The sequence below is a fragment of the Gadus morhua genome, chromosome 16, assembly GCF_902167405.1.
Source record: "Gadus morhua chromosome 16, gadMor3.0, whole genome shotgun sequence".
In the NCBI taxonomy this organism is placed as follows: Eukaryota; Metazoa; Chordata; class Actinopteri; order Gadiformes; family Gadidae; genus Gadus; species Gadus morhua.
In genome coordinates, this window is record NC_044063.1 from 33,576,254 (window position 1) to 33,595,719 (window position 19,466).

Genomic DNA, 19,466 nt, shown 5'->3' on the forward strand with positions numbered 1-19,466 from the left:
TTTGGTCATGTGGGGGCTCTGCACTCCACGCGTGGGGATTTGACTTTGGAGCTCAGCGATCTGTCTCTTTAAAGTAGTCATTTCAACTTCGGGACTGTCGATTGCACCTTTTTGAGGAGTAATGTTCATTGATGCGACATGAGCTTTGATTTTTTTGACTTGTCTCTTTAATTCATTGATCTCCGCTGATTCAGGATAGCTTGTCTTTGGTTGTGGAGGTGAGTGCATAGACATTTGGGATCTCAGCAGCTGCAGCGTCAGAGAATTCACAGGGGTTAACAGCTTGGCGGTGTGTTGCAGCTCGTGGCTTGAATGGCACAGGAACTTGCTTTTGTAGACCAAGGTGTCTCCTCTTCCGATCTTCCTTTGAGGCGTGTCTGTCCTCCTCCATCCTGATAAGGAACACCAGCTCGGCGAAAGGAGGAGGTTGTGTTTTTTTCAGTTTCCAGTTGAAGGTCCGTAATCAAGTCATGGTTCCAACAGCCTCTGCGGAATTGTTTCAGAAGACTGCGATTTCTTTCCCTTTCTGCAATACCACCTCTTATGATTGCTGTGCTCAGTATAACTTGCAATCGGTGCAGGTAGTTTGATGGCTTCTCACCATCGTTCTGCAGAGTGTTCATGAACTTGGCAACCAGGTCTTCTCCATCTTCCACTGAGCCGTAGACTGAGTCGAGGAGCTCAATATACTCTGATGGTGAGGCTTGAGGAGTGAGCTGCCTGATAACGTCTGTGGCCGGAGGTAGTAAACTGTGTAATATTTTCTCTGTTCTGTGTAAATCAGAGATGGATGGATCGGTCATCAAGAATTCAACACCTGAACGCCAGGTGTCGTAGTCTGGTTCACTGTGTGGAAGTGGACTTTTCCCTGAGAAGACTCGAAGGTGGAAAGAGACTTTTTGGTGTGACGTGGCAACATCATTCTTTACAATGTGTTCAAAAAATCATTTTTTGGACATTGGGGGGATGTACATCACTCACATTGAACAGCAAACACGATATCTCTCCTGGCTAGCTCGCCAAAGTTTATGTAACCGGTACCTGGTGTCGACCAGGTCGACTCGCTCGGTGAAACGGGGATCCGTGTGTGTGCCTCGGAATATCAGTGTAATTTACTTGCATTGGAGCAACTTCCGTGGACACATCACAGACAATTCAACTGTTTCAGTGAGACCACCATGGATTTTGAGTTAAGCACCCGTGGTCGACTCGCTCGTTGAAACGGGGATCTGTGTGTGTGCCACGGAATATCAGTGTTGTTAACTTGCATTGGAGCGAATTCCGTGCGCAAATCACGGAAATCGGCGTGTTTCCGTGATGATCCCACGGATTTCGTGTTAAGCGTCCGTGGTCATTTCACGGATTGAGATACCAGGTTGTCTGTTCGGACATTTTATGAAGACCAGTGTTCTGGTAGGACATGTTATGAAGAACGTACACATGAACAAAGATACACACTCCAATACACTATACACATCTATAAACAAAGATACACACTACATACACATCTATAAACAAAGATACACACTCCAACACACTACATACACATATATAAACAAAAACAAACCAACACACTATGCAAATCTATTAACAAAGATACACACTCCAACACACTATAAACATCTGTAAACAAAAATAATCCAAAACGCTGCATACAGTCATACACTCGTATACACAATACTGCACAGTAATATTACTAATATACACACTTATACACTACGGATACACACACTTATATACTAATATAACCACTACTACGACTCTGAAAGCATTAATATGCACATACAATACATCCATATCCATACAAACTCACACACACCAATCACACAAACACATGCATTTGCCCAAACACACACTGCTAGGAGTCAGAGAAAGAAACTAGTTCAAACTCTTGCTACTGGCCTATTTCAAAATGCCACACATGCATACACACACACACACACACACACACACACACACACACACACACACACACACACACACACACACACACACACACACACATACACACACACACACACACACACACACACACACACACACAGTGAGCCTGTTTCAATCATAACCCTTTTATTGTCTTGTGTGTGTGTGTGTGTGTGTGTGTGTGTGTGTGTGTGTGTGTGTGTGTGTGTGTGTGTGTGTGTGTGTGTGTGTGTGTGTGTGTGTGTATGTTTGTGTGTTGGTGTGGTTTGATGGAGTCCTTATAGAGCTGTGGTTCTGTCTGCTTTTTACAAATTATCTTGTCAGACTGCTTGCACAGGGCAGCTCCCAGTGTTAACCAATAGCAGATTTGGTTTGGCCAAAAAGCTCCCAGTGTAGAAGAACAGGGTTGAACCGAACAGATCCCAGTATAACCAGTAGAAGGCTGTGATTGTACTGGGCTGCACAGCATTCTCTCTCTCTCTCTCTCTCTCTCTCTGCTGTGATGATGAACCCAAGATGTTCCCCTCTGAGTTTGTATGTGTGTGTGTCTGGAGTATTTCTGTGTGTGTGTGTGTGTGTGTGGGGGGGGGGTTTAGTTTCAGAAAAACACAAAATGAAAAAATAGGGTGGTGTCCTTTATTGTTGTAAGGTTTCCCCCCCACAACCCCCCCCGCTCTCGCTCTCTGTCTTACTCTCTCTCCTTCTCTATCCCCCTCTCTCTCTCTATTTCTCTCTCCGTCTCACTCTCTCTCTTTCTCTCCTCTCTCTCTGTCTCCTTGTCTCTCTGTCTTTATAATTAGGGGTCCCAGCCAACAGGTTGGATCGCTATACCAAGGAATATGCGTTTGGGGCTATAACTCCCACACCAAACCTCCCACAGTCCAACGTTATACCCACAGATGCACTGGAGTCTGCTGCATCTTTTGGCATAGGCCACGCCCATTTGCGTAGATGATTTTCTTTCGCAAAATCGCGAAAACCGCTAAACTGCCTTTTTGCTACTCCTCCATTTCTTGCCCGATCGACACCAAACTTTGCACACGACATCATCAGATGCACACGAAAAGACACTTTTTTGATCCGACCGTCGACGACGAAACAGTAGCGTTTTGAATATCTGTTTATTAGCTACGTTACACGTGGAAAATCATAAATCCAAAGAATCCGAAATTAGACATCGGATCGAGTCCAAATTTTACACACATGTCGGCGCTACCCTTACTGGCGTTCGGTAAAAAAATCGGAAAATTTCGCCACAAGGAAGATTCTCTTCGGAAATTTTCGCCAAAAGGGGGCGTCAAAAACGACGACATTGTGTATCTTTATACTTCCTTCCCTAAAAGTGGGTCCACAGCCCAAACCGGAAATGGTGCACACACTTCAATTGCATGACTAGATCCAGGTCCGTGAGGTGAACGCAGGCGACAAAATCCAGACACGCCGGTCACTAGGTGGCGCTATACCAAGGAAAACGCGTTTGGGGCTATAACTCCCACACCGAACCAGGTTCACGGTAGCGTTTTGAATACATGCTTCGCGTTGTGCCGGCGAAATGCACATCGCTTGGACCCCTGGATAACTGCTTGCAGTTCTAGTTTATCTTGTTCTACATGTGTAACTCTAGGTTAGAGATAGTTAGTTAAGGTGTAACCTTAGAGATGGTTAGTTAAGGTTAGAGATAGTTAGTTTAGTTGTTAGGTTAGAGATGGTTAGTTTGGGGTACTAGGTTGGAGCTGGTTAGTTAAGATGTTAGGTTAGTGATGATTATTGGTCATTTAGAAAGTGGTTCAGCTTGTTTATATGAAGTATTGGTGTATTTGTTTATAGGATAAAATTGTAAGAATTGAAGATAAAATTGTAAACGGAAATCTAGAACTGTAATGTATAACTGTGATCTAGAAGTAGTAGTAGATTTGTATGCTACAGGATACTATAATGATGCTATACTAGCATGAGGCATGTTTAGCTATCCTAGCTTGTGTTACTGCTACAGCACAGGCTAGAACAATGTGTGTGTGTGTGTGTGTGTGTGTGTGTGTGTGTGTGTGTGTGTGTGTGTGTGTGTGTGTGTGTGTGTGTGTGTGTGTGTGTGTGTGTGTGTGTGTGTGTGCGTGCGTGTGTGTGTGTGTGAATAAGATCCATTCACTGCTTGGTTGAGATTGAAGCCATTCTGGAACCATCTGGGGGTCATATGACTCTCTCTTTCACTTTCTCTCACTCACTGTCTCTCTCTCTCTTTATCTTATTTGATCTCTCTCTCTTCCTCATTTTGTCTCACAATGTCCACACACACACAACACCGACTGACTGAGCAGAATGCCGCCTGCCGGGAGGGAAAGAGGCAGAGAGGGAGGGAGATAAAGAGAGTGGGAGGGAGGGAGGGCGAGGGAGAGAGGGAGGGAGGGGGAGGGAGGGAGGGCGAGGGAGAGAGGGAGGGAGGGAGAGGGAGAGGGCGTGTTTGTTGTGTGTCAGAGTGAGGGAGTTGGCTGTGAATCAGTGACAGGAGCTACGCGAAGAGAGAAAGTTCAACACAAACGATAGAAGCATATATAGACAGATATAGATTATAGATAGAAGTATAGATCAGCAGAAGGATTCAGGAGTGACTTTAGGTGCGGTGGACGTAATGCCAAAGTGGATGAGTTTTAAACTGTTAAAAGACAGCAGTCGAGTGAGTACTACTCTAACACTGTACCGCTCTAATCCATAGGACAGATGAAGGATCTTCACTGTAGTAATGCTGTCCTAATACAAATCTACTTTCTCATACTTCTGTAATACTCACATAATGGTCAGTAGGGTTCCAGATATCCACCAGCCCTAACCCAAGTACCAGTATGTTCTTTCCGGCTGCCCCTTATGCTTTGTAACAGAAAGTTACACTGTCAGCTAACAGTTAGCAATGTCAGCCAAACGCACTGGGAGCTAACAGCACATTACACTATCTAAAAGTTTTACTATCAGCAAAACCAATGGCACTTGATCAGGGGTGTGTGTGTCGGTGTGTGTGTGTACCAGGTGCTTAGAGCTGGCTGTGGCTAGGATATTGAACTTGTACTGTATAGAAGGGATGTGAACATGTAGTCCACTCTTCAGAGAGAGGGGTTCTCTGTCCTCTCCTCCTCTTCTTCTCTCCTGCTCTCCACTCCTCTCCTCCTCTCATTCTCTCACCTCCTCTCCTCCTCTCCTTCTCATACCTCCTCTCCTCCTCTCTTTCTTTCATCCTCTTCTCTCCTCCTCTCTTCCTCCCCTCCTCTCCTCCTCCTCTTTACTCTCTTCTGTCTCCATCCCTGAGCGCATAAACAACAGGGTCAACAATCAGAAGCAGAGCATTTAACCTGAGAGAGAGAGAGAGAGAGAGAGAGAGAGAGAGAGAGATCCTTGTCCAGCTAAAGGTCTCTTAGCAACAAGATTTGGTACAGGATACCTGGCAGATGGTCACACACACACTCATTAACACACACTAATCAAATCAAAGCATAGGCTACACTTAAATCATACACGCTATGAGGATCTACTACCAATATGTTCATAATGCTAGGCCTATGAAAAATTTGGTATGTGCCAAATTTAAATGTAATATCTATTTTCTTATGTTAGTAGTGAAAGCAAATCATGTGGTATGCTATTGGTGAAATTGCAGCCTGTAAATATATTTCCTTTTTAATGACCCATTTTATTTTTCCATTTTATGTATGGCAGTTAGTGAATATTGTTGTCTTTATACTTGTTTTTATTGTTGTAATAGGAGCGCTTTTGCACCGTCGTAATTTCAAGAATCAAATAGCAAGCTACAAGCTGTCTGGGAGATGCTGCATGTATGGGCATGGAGGCATGGATATAGGGCTGGACTTGATAGATTGTTTCTGTTAAATAATCCCTTACACATACCCACACACGTGCATGCAGACACACTCAAATACATATCCGAAGGCATTGCATGTAAGTATATGTTTGTTTAGTAGCCATTCAAATTGTTTGTCTGTGTGGTTTTCTGTGTCTATCTGTGTTTGTGTGTGTGTTCCAAACATGATGTCTTACAGTCACTCTTAAGTAACTAGAGAAGTACCTGTCTGAGGTAAAGACTTACCTGAATGAGGTAAAGACTTACCTGTCTGAGGTAAAGACTTTCAATACCATGTAAGTGATTCACCTGTTCAAGCTAACTGATATTCCGGTCCAAGGTAACTGATTTACCTGTCCAAGGTAACTGATTTAACTGTCCAAGGTACCGTACTAACTACAGTATTATTTGATTGGTGGTCATGTGCATCGCAGCAGATACTTGGGGTCATTCGGAAACCTTGCAACTTCCTGTTGGTTTGATGTAATCAGTATGTGTTCAATTATCTCTGACCCAGAAGTTAACTACAATCTATGATGGGATAGAATGGCTGTTACCACAGAAATCTGACATTACATTCTTTATGGTGTCTGTTGAGGTCATCTACTCTATCTTCCTTTATTACTTTCTTTCACTCTGTGCTATTACTGAAGGCCCATTTCCACCAGATCCAGCTCAGAAGCGGTACGGCAGCGAAGAGTCTGTGTTCCGTACTGTAATCCACACTAGAAGCAGTCCGGACACGTTTCGGCTGAGTTATGGCTAAGCGACGTCACAATGTAGTCCTCAGCAAGACGCGAGCCCGCTCGCGATGCGTTCATGACACTAGACGTTAATAATAATAATAATAATAATAACGTTAGTAACGTTAACGTATCAATCGGTGGGAAGTTTAAACTCATGAATATACATGGACTATGTTACGTGATTGTGTTAGACTGTTTTCAAAACAGGTAGGCTTTTAGATCAAAATAAGTAGCGTTGTCTGTGTGTCTGTAGCAAATGGTTACTATTGTCTGCGGCAAACGTTTTGCTGGCATGACGCTACTTAGATGGATCTGGTGAAAATTGGCCTTAAGTTGTTGGGAGTAGTTGCGAGTTTTTTTGAATTCTTTGTTAAGTGTGTTACTTTATTATCAGGTCTTTTGTCCACCAATTATTTTTTTTGAAACGTAAACACATACCCACACAAACACCGACACGCACCCCAACACACACACACACAACGACACACGCACACATCCCAACACACACACACACAAACGATAGACACACGATGAGATAGATAGAGATTTTATGCTCAAAGTCCAAAGATAGCCTTATCTTCTTTGTGTGGGTCAAATTATCAACATGAAAAACAATATCAATAATTCTACTTGTTCTCTCTCTCCCTCCCTCTTTGTCGCTCTACCTTTCTCTCTCTCCCTCTCTATGTCGCTCTACTGCTCTCTACCATTTCATCTCTGTCTCTTTATCGTTCTATCTCTCCCTCTCTATGTCTCTCTACCGTTCTCTCTCTCCCTCTCTCTCTATGTTTCTCTACCGTTCTCTCTCTCCCACTCCCTCTCTGTGTCTCTCTACCTTCTCTCCAGCTCTCAGGGGGCTGTGAGTTGACTGTGGTTCTCCAAGACTTTACCGCTGGCTGCAGTTCAGAGTTGACCATCAGTTCAGGTAACACACAGACAGGTAGACAGACAGGTAGACGGGTTACACACAATCAGGTAACAAATACACACACACACAGACGGGGAAACAGATAGACAGACAAGTTTACAGGGAGGCAGAATGACAGACAGGGAGACACTAAGACCGGTAACACAAGTAACAACCAGACAGGAGATAAACATTTAGACAGATGAGGAGACAGATGGGTAACACAAGAGTAACACACAGACAGTTGGGGAGAAAACTAGACATAGAGACAGGAAGACAGACTGACAGAAGGGGAGGCAGACATACAGATGACACACCATCAGACAGGTAAACTACTATACAGACAGAAAGGTAGAACACTAGACAGACAGACAGACAGACAGACAGGTAGAACACTAGAAAGACGGAAAGGTAAAACAATAGACAGCCAGACAGGTAGAACACTAGCCAGACAGACAGCTAGAACACTAGACGGACAGACAGGTAGAAAATTAGACAGCCAGACAGACCTACATTGAGAGCAACAGGCACATGGAAAATAGACAAACAGATGGGTAAAGACAGACAGACAGACAAGTAGACAGACGGGTAAGACAACACAACAGAAAGAGAGACAGACAGGTAGACAGACTGTTAAGCAACACAACAGACAATTGGGGAAAAACAGACAAAGGGATGACAGACAGGCAGACCGGTAGACAAATGAGTCACACACAGACAGGTGAATAAAAAGAAAGACAGATTGACAGGATAGACAGACACAGATGGGTAAAAAGACAGAGGTTAGACCAGTAGACAGACAGGCAGGTAGACCATTAGACAGTCAGACGGATAGGGCACAGATGTAAACCACTAGACAGTCAGACAGGTAGACCACTAGACAGAAAGATAGACCACTAGACAGACAGAAAGGTAGACCACTAAACAGACAGACAGACCGACAGACAGACAGGTAGACCACTAGACAGTTAGACAGATAGGACACAGAGGTAGACCACCAGACAGGTAGACCACTAGGCAGTCAGACGGATAGGACACTGAGGTAGACCACTAGACAGTCAGGCAGGGAGACCACTAGACAGACAGAAAGGTAGACCAATAGACAGTCAGACAGGTAGACGCTGAGGTAAGGTGTTTGAGGAGGTGCTTCCCTCTGTGTCTCAGGTCAGACAGTGGAGCTGGTAGAGAAACCCATTGAGAGACCGGGCTGGTACCTGGTCCGGACCACCGACCGGACCCCTCCCCAGGAGGGCTTGGTCCCCAGCACCGCACTCTGTGTGTCCCACTCCCGCTCCAGCGTCGAGATGGACTGCATCTTCAGCTCCGGGAGAGGTAGGACCCTACCCCCCCTCGTAGCTCCTAAAAGAGGATTCCTACCTCCAGTCAGCTTGTCCTCCAGGCTATAGGGTGTTCCTCACTACTTCAATCAGCGAGCCTGGTCCTTACTACTCCAGTCAGCTAGCCTGGTCCTCACTCCTCCAGGCTATAGGATGGTCCTCACTACTACAGTTAGCTAGCCTGGTTCTCACTCCTCCAGGCAATAGGGTGGTCCTCACTACTACAGTCAGCTAACCTGGTCCTCCCTCCTCCAGGCTAAAAGATGGTCCTCACTACTACAGGCTATCGGGTTGGCCTCAATGATACGGGCTATAGGGCAGGGGTTGGCATCTACTGGCCCGCCAGACATAATGTCTGGCCCGCCAGATTATTCAGAAGTCATGTGATTTTTTTTATTTATTTTATTATTTTTATTATTTTTTGAATATCGAATACCTATATCTGTTAGGTTAAATGTAAAGGACCGGATACAGTGAACTTTTTTTTCTTTCACAACAGTTTTTGAATTTAATTGTATCAATTCCTTCTACTACTCCCGGAAGTTTAGAGACGCACTCGTCACGGTCACGCGTAAGCTGCGAGGGGCTGAGTGGAAGTTATTGGAAACTATGCAATATTAAATGAAACGGAACCCCATTTATAGGCCTATATACCAACCATGGCGACCCTACATTACGTATTTGTGTGTGATACTGCACGTAGAGAAAGGCAGGAGCTGTTGACAAAAGTCCACAAAAGATTTAAGGTGCCAAGCTCTGACACTTTGCTGTTCAACGCAAGTAGAGTCTCTGATGAGGCTACTTCGCCTACAGCTCTTCTAAGGGTGAGTAGGCTAGGAACGGAGGGTTGTGTGTGTGCTCAGTCAGTCAGAACCCGCCATGGTGTGTGTATATGTGCGTGTGTATGCGCGCAGTCAATCAGCACCCGCCGGTGTGCGTGTGTGTGTGTGCAGTCAGTCATCACCCGCTGTGGTGTGTATGTGTATTGTGTTGTTTTGTGTTGCGTGATGTGTTTTAAGAGAGGTTGGCTGCTTTTTTAGGTGCGCACTACTGCCCTCTCTCCAGCATATGGCCTTTCTACACTGCCAAGCCGGTTCGGTCGAGGCTTGGCACGCCCGGCGATTTCACCATCTCAAGTTTCCTGTGTAAAACCGGGGGGGTAAAATCCCTCATTCGTCACGGCGTGGGCTTTCTTGGTACACTGGAGAAGGCGGGTCTGCGCACAGAGTCTAAACCTGTTTAGAATAATTTGCATATTCCCGAATGTTTTTATGAATGAAGACACCCGCATGCAAGGATGAGTTCACGTCTGAGTGTAGGCTACAAACGGGGCTATTTACAAGTGCAAAAACGTCAATATATTCTTTATTTTGCTGACCACTTTTGGGTTAGGGACGGGTTAGGGTTTTTTATCCCGACAAAAGCCTCGTAAGGACAGTTCCTCTGCGTCTCCTAAACGTCTTTGTTTAATATGACTGCATCACCTTCTCTCACATGATCAGCAGCTCGCGGATTTCACTTTCTCTCCAGTCAGAACTAGAGCCCGACCGATATAGGATTTTTAAGGCCGATACCGATACGAATATTTGTGATTTAAAAATCCGATATGCCGATATATCGGCCGATATATATATATATATATATATATAAAAAAAAATCCAGAAACGCGCAACAAAACAAACGATTTCCCTAACATTGGTTATTTGTAGTCCTTTTCACTCTCAGCTAACACGTAACAACAGCAAAACTGGACATGGTAGTCATGAATGAAGTCATGCTTATCGACTTTAGAGAATTGATGGGGATGTTCTTTTAATTGTTATTCAAGCAATGTATGTCTCGTGACAGTTGCCAACTTACCATGAACACACTTGCACACATGAACAACACCGATGATCTCGTCATTCACTCTGCCTAACTCTGGCTGAATCAGCGGGTTTGGGGCGTTAGAGAGCCCTCTGGTGGACAAACTTTTTTTATATATATTCATTTATCGGCCATTATAAATGCCGACACCGAATAGTTTGAAAAATGCCTAATATCGGCCTGCCGATATATCGGTCGGGCTCTAGTCAGAACTGCTCATGATGATATCGCTGCGTTGTCTCTGTGGAGACAGTGCAGCAACACCTCTACCCACCGTGATCAGGCATCAGGGACGCGCAAAGTCAGTCCGAGGGGGGGGGTGCTGAGAGAAAGTCTATATAATGACGTCATAATAAATGCTGCGCAACATCCATTGTTTACAGAGACGAGATTAAGGGTGACTTTACATTCAGGGCTCCGCTCTGATAAACACTCAACTGGTGTGTAAAAAGACTAACTCTGCCACTCTGTTATTCACAAACGTTAGAAAGTAAACAATGTGGAAATTAGAGTCAACTCGGCTGATACTGTGCTGAATTTCACACACTAACAACATGCCGACAAGCTGTTGCGGTCCGGGATTATACAGAGCGTTATAACAAGGATTCAGGTGGTTATTTCTAAAGGTTTACAAAGGAAACTGACAATAAAAGAAAGCCTTCATTTTCATCCAGAGTTACGAGTTGTCTGATATGAGGAAAGTGACGGTTTCTCCGTCAAGTGAACCGTCCGTCTTTGCTCTTTTTTTGCCAACCAGTTTACGTGCGGGATTCCAAAATCAAAGCGATAACATTCAACGTGTCTACAGTATTAATATGGCCAGCAACATTTTACACCCGTTTTAGAATGTTTTGCACTACAACAGATGTTGAACACCAACATGCTTATGTAAAATCAGCATAGTACCATATTCAGCTATGGACAGTTCTGCGTTGTGCGTCATAGCCTACGTCAGCCTACACAGACAATGTTCTAAATAAAATGATATGATAAATATCATAAAAAGGGTGGATGTCAATAATTGAATGAAAAATCATGTTTGTGGAACATTGCTGCCAATATGGGAAATTAATGTAGCCTAGGCCTAATCAAACTTTCTTCCTTGCAGTTACAGCCAGGGGCCGTCGGGGGGGGGGGGGTGCTGCAGCACCCTAAGCACCCCCACTTCCCGCGTCCCTGTCAGGCATGACATTTACGTGTTTAGGGCAAATACTTGTTTATATGTACGTATTTTAAGAGTCATCTAGTGCTTGGTAGGCATATGATTTATGCCTCGTTTCCGCATACGTATGTTTTTCGTATCCGTGCTTCCGTAAATTTACGGAAGGGGTCGCTAGTGTTTTACGTACGGACATGAATTTATTTACGGACAGCCGTTTTTAGAAGACCGGTACTTTGGAACATGAGGATCGACATATACAGAGATAAAAACAAAACCAACCAGGCTTGGAAAGAGATCAGCGAGGAGTTCGGCCTGCCAGGTACTTGCCTGTTTTGTGAAATATATTTAATTAAAAAGAGCGGGTGACCGTTGATACTTAACTTTCATACGGTATCTCCGTAAAACGACGGCGAAAGTTACATTTTCTGAACGTATATTACGGACATACCGGACAGATATTTTACGGAGGGGAGGAGTCTCGGAGGAAAAATTGACATTACGGAGAATCACATAAGAATGAATGGACTTTCGGTCGGAGACGGTTGGATCGCATACGCGAATGTACGTATGTGGAAACGAGGCGTAAGCCAGCTGACGGGCCTGCGTTGCAGTTCCAGATGCACTTTCATTAATCAATTCCTTGAACTAGCCTTGGCTAATGTTCTGGCCCGCCACCTACTGGCTGGAAAAAAAATTGTCCTGAGGCCAAACCTAGTTGCCGACCGCTGCTATGTTGTGGTCACTGCTTTACTGCCCTCTAGTGGTCAGCTCGTTCATGTTCAGCTGCAGGTAAATAACACCTTCATCCCATCCAGTCACATCACATCCCTCTCCCACCTCCTGCAGGGGGTAGCGTTATCCTGCGGAGGAGACAGGGGTAGAGAGAGCGACGAGAGCGGAGGGAGGTTACCAATGAGAATGCCTCACTGTGTAGCAACCGCTTTAGGTTCACGAGACAGCTTGTGTTTCCATGACAACATGCAAATCATACAGTTGATGTAGCGTCCTGCTCTACTGTATGGAAATTATATGACACCCTTGCACTTGCAAATGCTTGCACACAATGGAGAACATACAGCAACAGTCCTACCGTGGCTCTTCTGTGAGGTCCTGTCATGTGACTTCAGCTGTACCTGGAATGAGCAGGAAGTGAGAACAACTCTGACAACACATGCAAATATGTTTGGGATATACCCTAACCCTAACTCACAGATGGACAACCCACTTCATGCACATGCTTTGCAACGATGTGCAAACAGTTAGCCAATTAGCATGTGTAACCGGGCCAGCCTACAACAAGGGGTCATACACCGAGCGCACACTAGAGGGTGCTTTATCTCCCAACCCCACAGCAATGTGAGGACACCTGTACATATTATTGACACATTAACTCCTTTCTCAAATAATAATGGGTGAGACCACCGCCTATGGTCGGAATCCTATTGGAGTGCAAAATAATTTTGAAAAGTGCAACACTTCCAATCTGCCAGTGTTAATCAGAACTGAGCTCGGAGAGGCTGTAGCCCGCTGCTCGTCTGTTACTCAGAGATCCTCTGGACGTCCTGGGACCTGTGATCTGCCATGTACACCAATGGGCCTTGCAACCGTGACAACAAACGATGTGTGTCGTCTACGCTAACTACCCTAACTACACTAAAATGTTGTGTTAGTGTAGTTAGGGTAGACGACATTCGCCGTTTTGTTAGTGTAGTGTGTGTGTGTTTTTTTTTTTTTTTTTACTGTCCTACCTCCTGGCTCATTAGGCTGCTTCCCAACGGTCAGATCGTCGTGTGTGTGTGTGTGTGTGTGTGGCAGGGATGGAAATGAACACCCACCACACGCCACTTGCGGGTGGAGTTGTATTGTGGCGGGTGAATTGTGTCACTTCACCCGTCACTGTGTCGGGTAATACTTTCCAGTCAGGTCAGATCAAATTTGCATATTTAATACATTCGTCATACGGCGCTGCACAGTACCACAACCATTAGTGTCAACATCCGGCCCCCTTCTTCTTCTACGCCTCTTTTGCTGAACTGCGACTGTCAACATCTGGGATAATATACCAGTAACAGGGCTCTCAAGTCTCAGGCATTCGGCGTGAGACACAAGCAATTCGGAAGAAGACGATGGGTATGTCGCATAAACGTCGTCATCGTCTTGCCGTCCCTCCCCGTTCTGTGATTGGTTCTCCATCTCATAGAGTTCAATGGCTTTTTATTTTCAAAATCCAAAGGCACAGATTTACTTCCATAGAAGTGGCTCAAATATTTTGTGGTTGAGAGGGCGCATCGGTTTCCACCATAGGTTTCTACAGGACAAAATCTGTGTGGGGGTGGGGGAATCTAGAGCAGTTCTCCACATGAAGAAATATTCAGTTTCTATTGTCATACCAAATGGATATGTTCAAAAAAGAACAAGGAATTGAAAGCTACTTTCAATAGGCCTAGGCTACATTCACTTCCCATATTGGCAGCAATGTTCCACTTTCAGCTGGAATTCACTTGTACATCAAAACCACGTGTCTTCTTTAGATTTCAGTTCCCTTTATTTATTCACACAGTTCAGCAGCGGCATTCATTCAGAATCAGAGCCCACATTCAAGCTGCATTTAGTGCGACTATCACTACCCAGCCGAAAAAAAAAAAAAGTTCACTAGTCGTAGCGAGCAATAATTTGCAGAGTCAGAATTCTGAGAATTTAGTCAGCATTCAGATTTCTCAGAATTCTCTGACACTGCAAATTAAAGCGCTACTACTAGCGAACTACTTTCAGCGTGACTGGAGAGAACTTCCTTAAATTAACCTTTAATGCTAGATTTGCAAGAACGCTTTTGTGTGAATTAGTTGGGTTCTCTTTCATGGAAGCCGGAAGTAGGAAATTCCTGGGGCTTGCCCCATGGACATATTATAGAATGGACACCGTATTCCAAAATGGCGCCCATTCATTCCTATGTATACTGCTCAATGGCGCAGGGCAACATCAAGGAGAGATATGCTTCCTCATCATGGGAGCCTAGCCACGCCCTAGTTCATGACGTACCGGATGCAGAAATATTCTTATCTTTTAGCACCCCCCCGTCAACAAACCAGCGCAAGGCCGGCCGGGCCTGTCGTGGCAATTTCTCTATCAGATATTGCGTCTAAGACAGATGAGATATTTAGATGCAAAAAGCACACAATACTTGCATGGAATTGCTGGTCATATATATTTGCAATAAAAGTACGAACAAAGATACATCACAACATGCATCAACAAACAACATAACAGGCATACAATATAATAATCTGAGGCCTCAGATGGGAGTTCACCCTGCGTGTTACTTCATAATCTAAAGGTACGCTCGGGAGAAGTCCACCGATTGTTCAGAGTCGTGAGTTCTAATTCACTTGGGTTGGGTTCTGGAGGGGGTGTGTCCCCCAATAAACCAAAAGCCTTTGTTTACCAGATGGTAATCTTTACAATTGAAGCTCCCCTGGATGACATTGGAGAAGGTGGCGGTGTCGCGTTAAAATTGTACCGGGGGCGAAAATTGTACCGGCCTACGTCATCAGTTGTTGACAAATTCCAAACCTGCCTGGCAACAGACGACGCGATCGTCGTCTGTTGTTTCTTGAACATTCGCGCGTCGAATGACGTGGGAAGGTTCTTGAACATTCGCAAACTTTCATGCTCGTTCGTTGCACTCCTTCATTGAGCGTGACAAGACAGGTTTTTGAAACCTGTTTTAAACACTCAGTTTACTTGCTAAATTCGATTAAACAATTCAATACAATACAAATATAAAGTAAAAACAAGTGTTATCTAGCGATCCGTTATTATCTGTATTATGTTATTTGGTGTTCGGCAACATGAGCGCGAATGGTTTTTGAAACCTGCTTTAAACACTCAGTTTACTAGCTAAATTTGATTAAACAATTCAATAAAATACAAATATAAAGTAAAAACAAGTGTTATCTAGCGATCCGTTATCTGTATTATGTTATTTCGTCTTTGGAAACATGAGCCGAATGTTTTTTGAAACCTGCCAACGGACAACCCAATCAAATCAGTTGTCAAGTTGTCAACAACTGATGACGTAGGCCGGTACAATTTTAACGTGACAGCGGCCGTGCCATGTAACCCTCTGGCTTCGTTGACGCTAGCCAGGGGGTCGAGGAACAGGCCCATACATCAAAGGATTGCATGGAAGATGATTTACAACACACGAAAAGATAGGAACAGGCAGGCAATAAAATGCATCACACGACCCTCGAAAGTTCACACTTTAGATGACCCACTAGGAGAGTTGAAGGCAGGCAATATATGCATCACACAAAATAGTAACAAAACTTAGGTTCATAGATAGACCGTAAACGTAAAAACATGTAGATTTTCCATCACAGGCCGAAACAACACCTGTCACTACGACTCCTTTCAGCTGCCCACCCCTCCTTCTCCAGCAAAAAATAATAACATAAAACGGCTAATAAAACACTTGAGGTGGCATTTTGAAAAGAGAAAACTTAAATTTTTTAAGTATGGCATAAAGATAATTATGAGCCTTTGATTGATATCCAGTCATTTTTTGCGGAGACACATTCCTGTTCGCCACTTGTATTGGAATGAACGGAGATATCTACTTCTGGGCTCTATGAATCGAGGGACCCGTCCACAGCCCGCTTAAACAGCTGCAATACCAGGCTTGGCCGCTGAGCACTGGTGGATTGCGGAAGTATGCACTGTTCCTGGGGGCTTGAATTCAACCCATGCACACGCTCACACGCCACACTTTGTATTTCTCAAGCAGATAAATTACCAGGATAGCGCCCACCAATTTGGGCCGCTATTTAACAGTGTTACAGGTAGGAATCAAATGTGTTTCCCATACGTAGGGTAGGCCTAACCAGACATCCTCTTTTGCCCGGACATGACCTCTTTAAAAAAAAAAAAAAAAAAAAAACACTTTTAAAAATGTTTTGCGGAATTTCAAAATCGTCCGGGATTTTATTAAAGCCTCATACATGTTCACATTGAATTTGCGTTGCGTTTCTCTGGGTCGTTCAAAAACTAGTTAGGCTACGCACTTCCCTACCCAGTTCTGTTTGCTTTGCATTGGTGGAAGTGAGTAGGGGGAGTGGTTAAGTAGAGCCTTCATATTGGACTATTGATTTGTAAAAGTAAATGAAAAAATCTGGGCCTATTTTTGCCCTCAATGACTGAAGTTATTGGTTGTAATTTAGCTATGTTTATTTTCAGTCACACTTGTTTTAAGAAAAGACTGACCAAAAGTGATGCCATTTAAAATGCATCATGCTCTGAATCATTCACCCTTTCCACACCATTTCCACAATATCAAACAGAACGGTCAGAGTAACAAACTAGTAAAAGAACGAGAACATTATTCTAGATTCAACCTTATCTATAGGCATGGTGCCTAGCAAGGAATGTCACCTAGCAGCACCAACCTGAACTTGACACTAGTGGTGGCGTTTGGTTGCCCTATCAAGATTTTTCACATCAGGGAAACCATGAACAGCCCACGTTGGAGATTTGCCATTATTCATTAGCAAACAGAGCCAGGATTACAGTCGATTGCTAGTAATGCTACCAGTAAGCCACGAGTACCTAGCAAACCATGTAGCACCCACAACACTGACGTTGCCATTACTTTTGGTGATCTCGATTTTGCAAAGTCGTCTTCCTTTTTCTTTGGTCGCTAACTTAGCACTGTAACTCAATGAATGGAATGCTTTGTGTAATTAAACATGAACAATGTCCTCTGTTTCCAATGTTTCCATTGTACACTTTATTCGCAAATGTTAGAATCTTGTTATCCTTCAGATGATTTCACCTGCTTTGCGTCTCTAACTGAGCGGCAATGCAGGCAGAGCGGGTTTGTTTGTTATCGACAGCGTTGCCAGATTGGGTAAATTTCCCGCCCAATGATCCCGCCCAGCCTAAAAAGGTTAAAAGTAGCCCAATTGGGTGGGAAATCTGCTCAATCTGGCAACACTGCTCACCAGCCAGGGATCCTGCTGATTGGTTCATAGCGCAACGCGACTAGATTTTTGCGCGAATCAGACGCCTGTAAGGTCACACCCACTCAGAGGAGGACTTTCCTCCTCTCTCCCATTGAAACCCATGTTATTCACCGGCCGCCAGTACTTTTGGGGTAATGAATGGGAGTCAACGGAGGCTGAGGGAGGACCTTCCTCCCTGAAATAATTGTCAAAAGGCGATAGGGGGTGCTAATGTCCCTTTACCCAGGGAAACAAACATTATATATTCAAAGGCATTAAAGTAGTCATATTTAAGGGCATTAATTCATTACAGTAGTCTGGGCAATCTACATGTTTTATTCTCAACAACGTTAAGGAGGATCTTCCTCCCTCTCCTCAATGGAGAAGCCTCCACTGATATATATATGGATTGGACGGTTTGACTTACACAGTTACCGTCGTGTTTTGTATTTTATTTTTTTACCATTATTGTTTTATAGGGACAAACATTAACAAATTTCTCCTACAGGGGATTGATAAAGTTCTATCTAGACTATTGAACAGAAAGAAACACTTTACCACATTAGCCTGCTGAATGCGACAGATATATTTTCAGCATTGGACTGAATGCCACATAAATATATAATTATGTTTTGCACGTTTGCAACGTTTAAAATATTAGTGTTAAGGGCCAATAATGCTTACTATCATACATTAGTTACCATGTCTGTGGACACATTAGTAAGCAGTCTCATGTAAATATAAAAAAAAAAAATTTACTTATGTAGCCATGCATGTTGTTTTATTGTTAATATTTAAATTTGTTTTTTATTGAAAATACTTTATAGATGAATTATCCCCAAACTTGTCGTCGTAACACCTTTGAAATATGACTTAACATGGCGGATACCTGTGTATTGTTTAATCTTATGTGGTAAGAGTGTAATGTTTTCCACTCAGTTCCTTGGTAGAACCTACTTACAGAAAAAATCACTTCTGATGGAAAAAAGATGTGTATGAAAAACACTTTTTTTGAATCTATTGTTACTATTATATTGTTTAAAATATACGCATATATGAGAAAAAATATAGCGTGTAAAAAGTGGCTGGTAAAAAAAGATGAGTGGCTGGTCGATTTTTAAATCTACCTGCCACAGTGGCTGGTGGGTAAAAACACACGCACGCACACACTCTTGGTGTTTCAGGTGACTCAGGCCATGACGGCCAGCTCTCTCTCTCTCTTGGTCTGGTGGTCTTGCTAAAGTCACCTGACATTATCATTATTTGGCATCATTAATATAAATTATTATTTAGTACATGTAATGTATCCATAAATACCTTGTTATAACCCTGTTCAATATAAAAACAACAAGCCAACATTACTGTAGCTAGTGTCTGTCTATGAATATGTGAGTGGCTTTACACCTGGTCTGAGCAGAGAGGGAGAGAGGGAGAGAGAGAGGGGGAGGAGGGGCGGGTTAGACTGTCCATTGTATTCTCTGTAATCAGTGCTCCTCCCCCTCTCTCTCTCTCTCTCTCTCTCTCTCTCTCTCTCTCTCTCTCTCTCTCTCTCTCTCTCTCTCTCTCTCTCTCTTCTGAGTCTGAAGTTGCTCAGTGGATGTCAGACTCATCACACAAAGTCAGTCGAACAGTCAGTTGGACACTGTTTCATTTGGAGATTTCATATTGCTCTTTGAGTGGCC

The 19,466-nt window shown here is 43.8% G+C and overlaps 1 protein-coding gene across 5 annotated transcripts in view; it reads left to right on the forward strand.

Moving 5' to 3' along the window:
- The window catches only part of kalrna (kalirin RhoGEF kinase a), a 196,236-nt gene that overhangs the window by 129,850 nt on the left and 46,920 nt on the right, over positions 1-19,466 (forward strand). For all 5 annotated transcript variants that reach the window (XM_030380530.1, XM_030380534.1, XM_030380531.1 and 2 more), the window contains 2 exons: positions 7,360-7,438; positions 8,585-8,752. In XM_030380530.1, the coding sequence (XP_030236390.1) occupies positions 7,360-7,438; positions 8,585-8,752 (247 nt within the window). The remainder of the gene's footprint in view (positions 1-7,359; positions 7,439-8,584; positions 8,753-19,466) is intronic.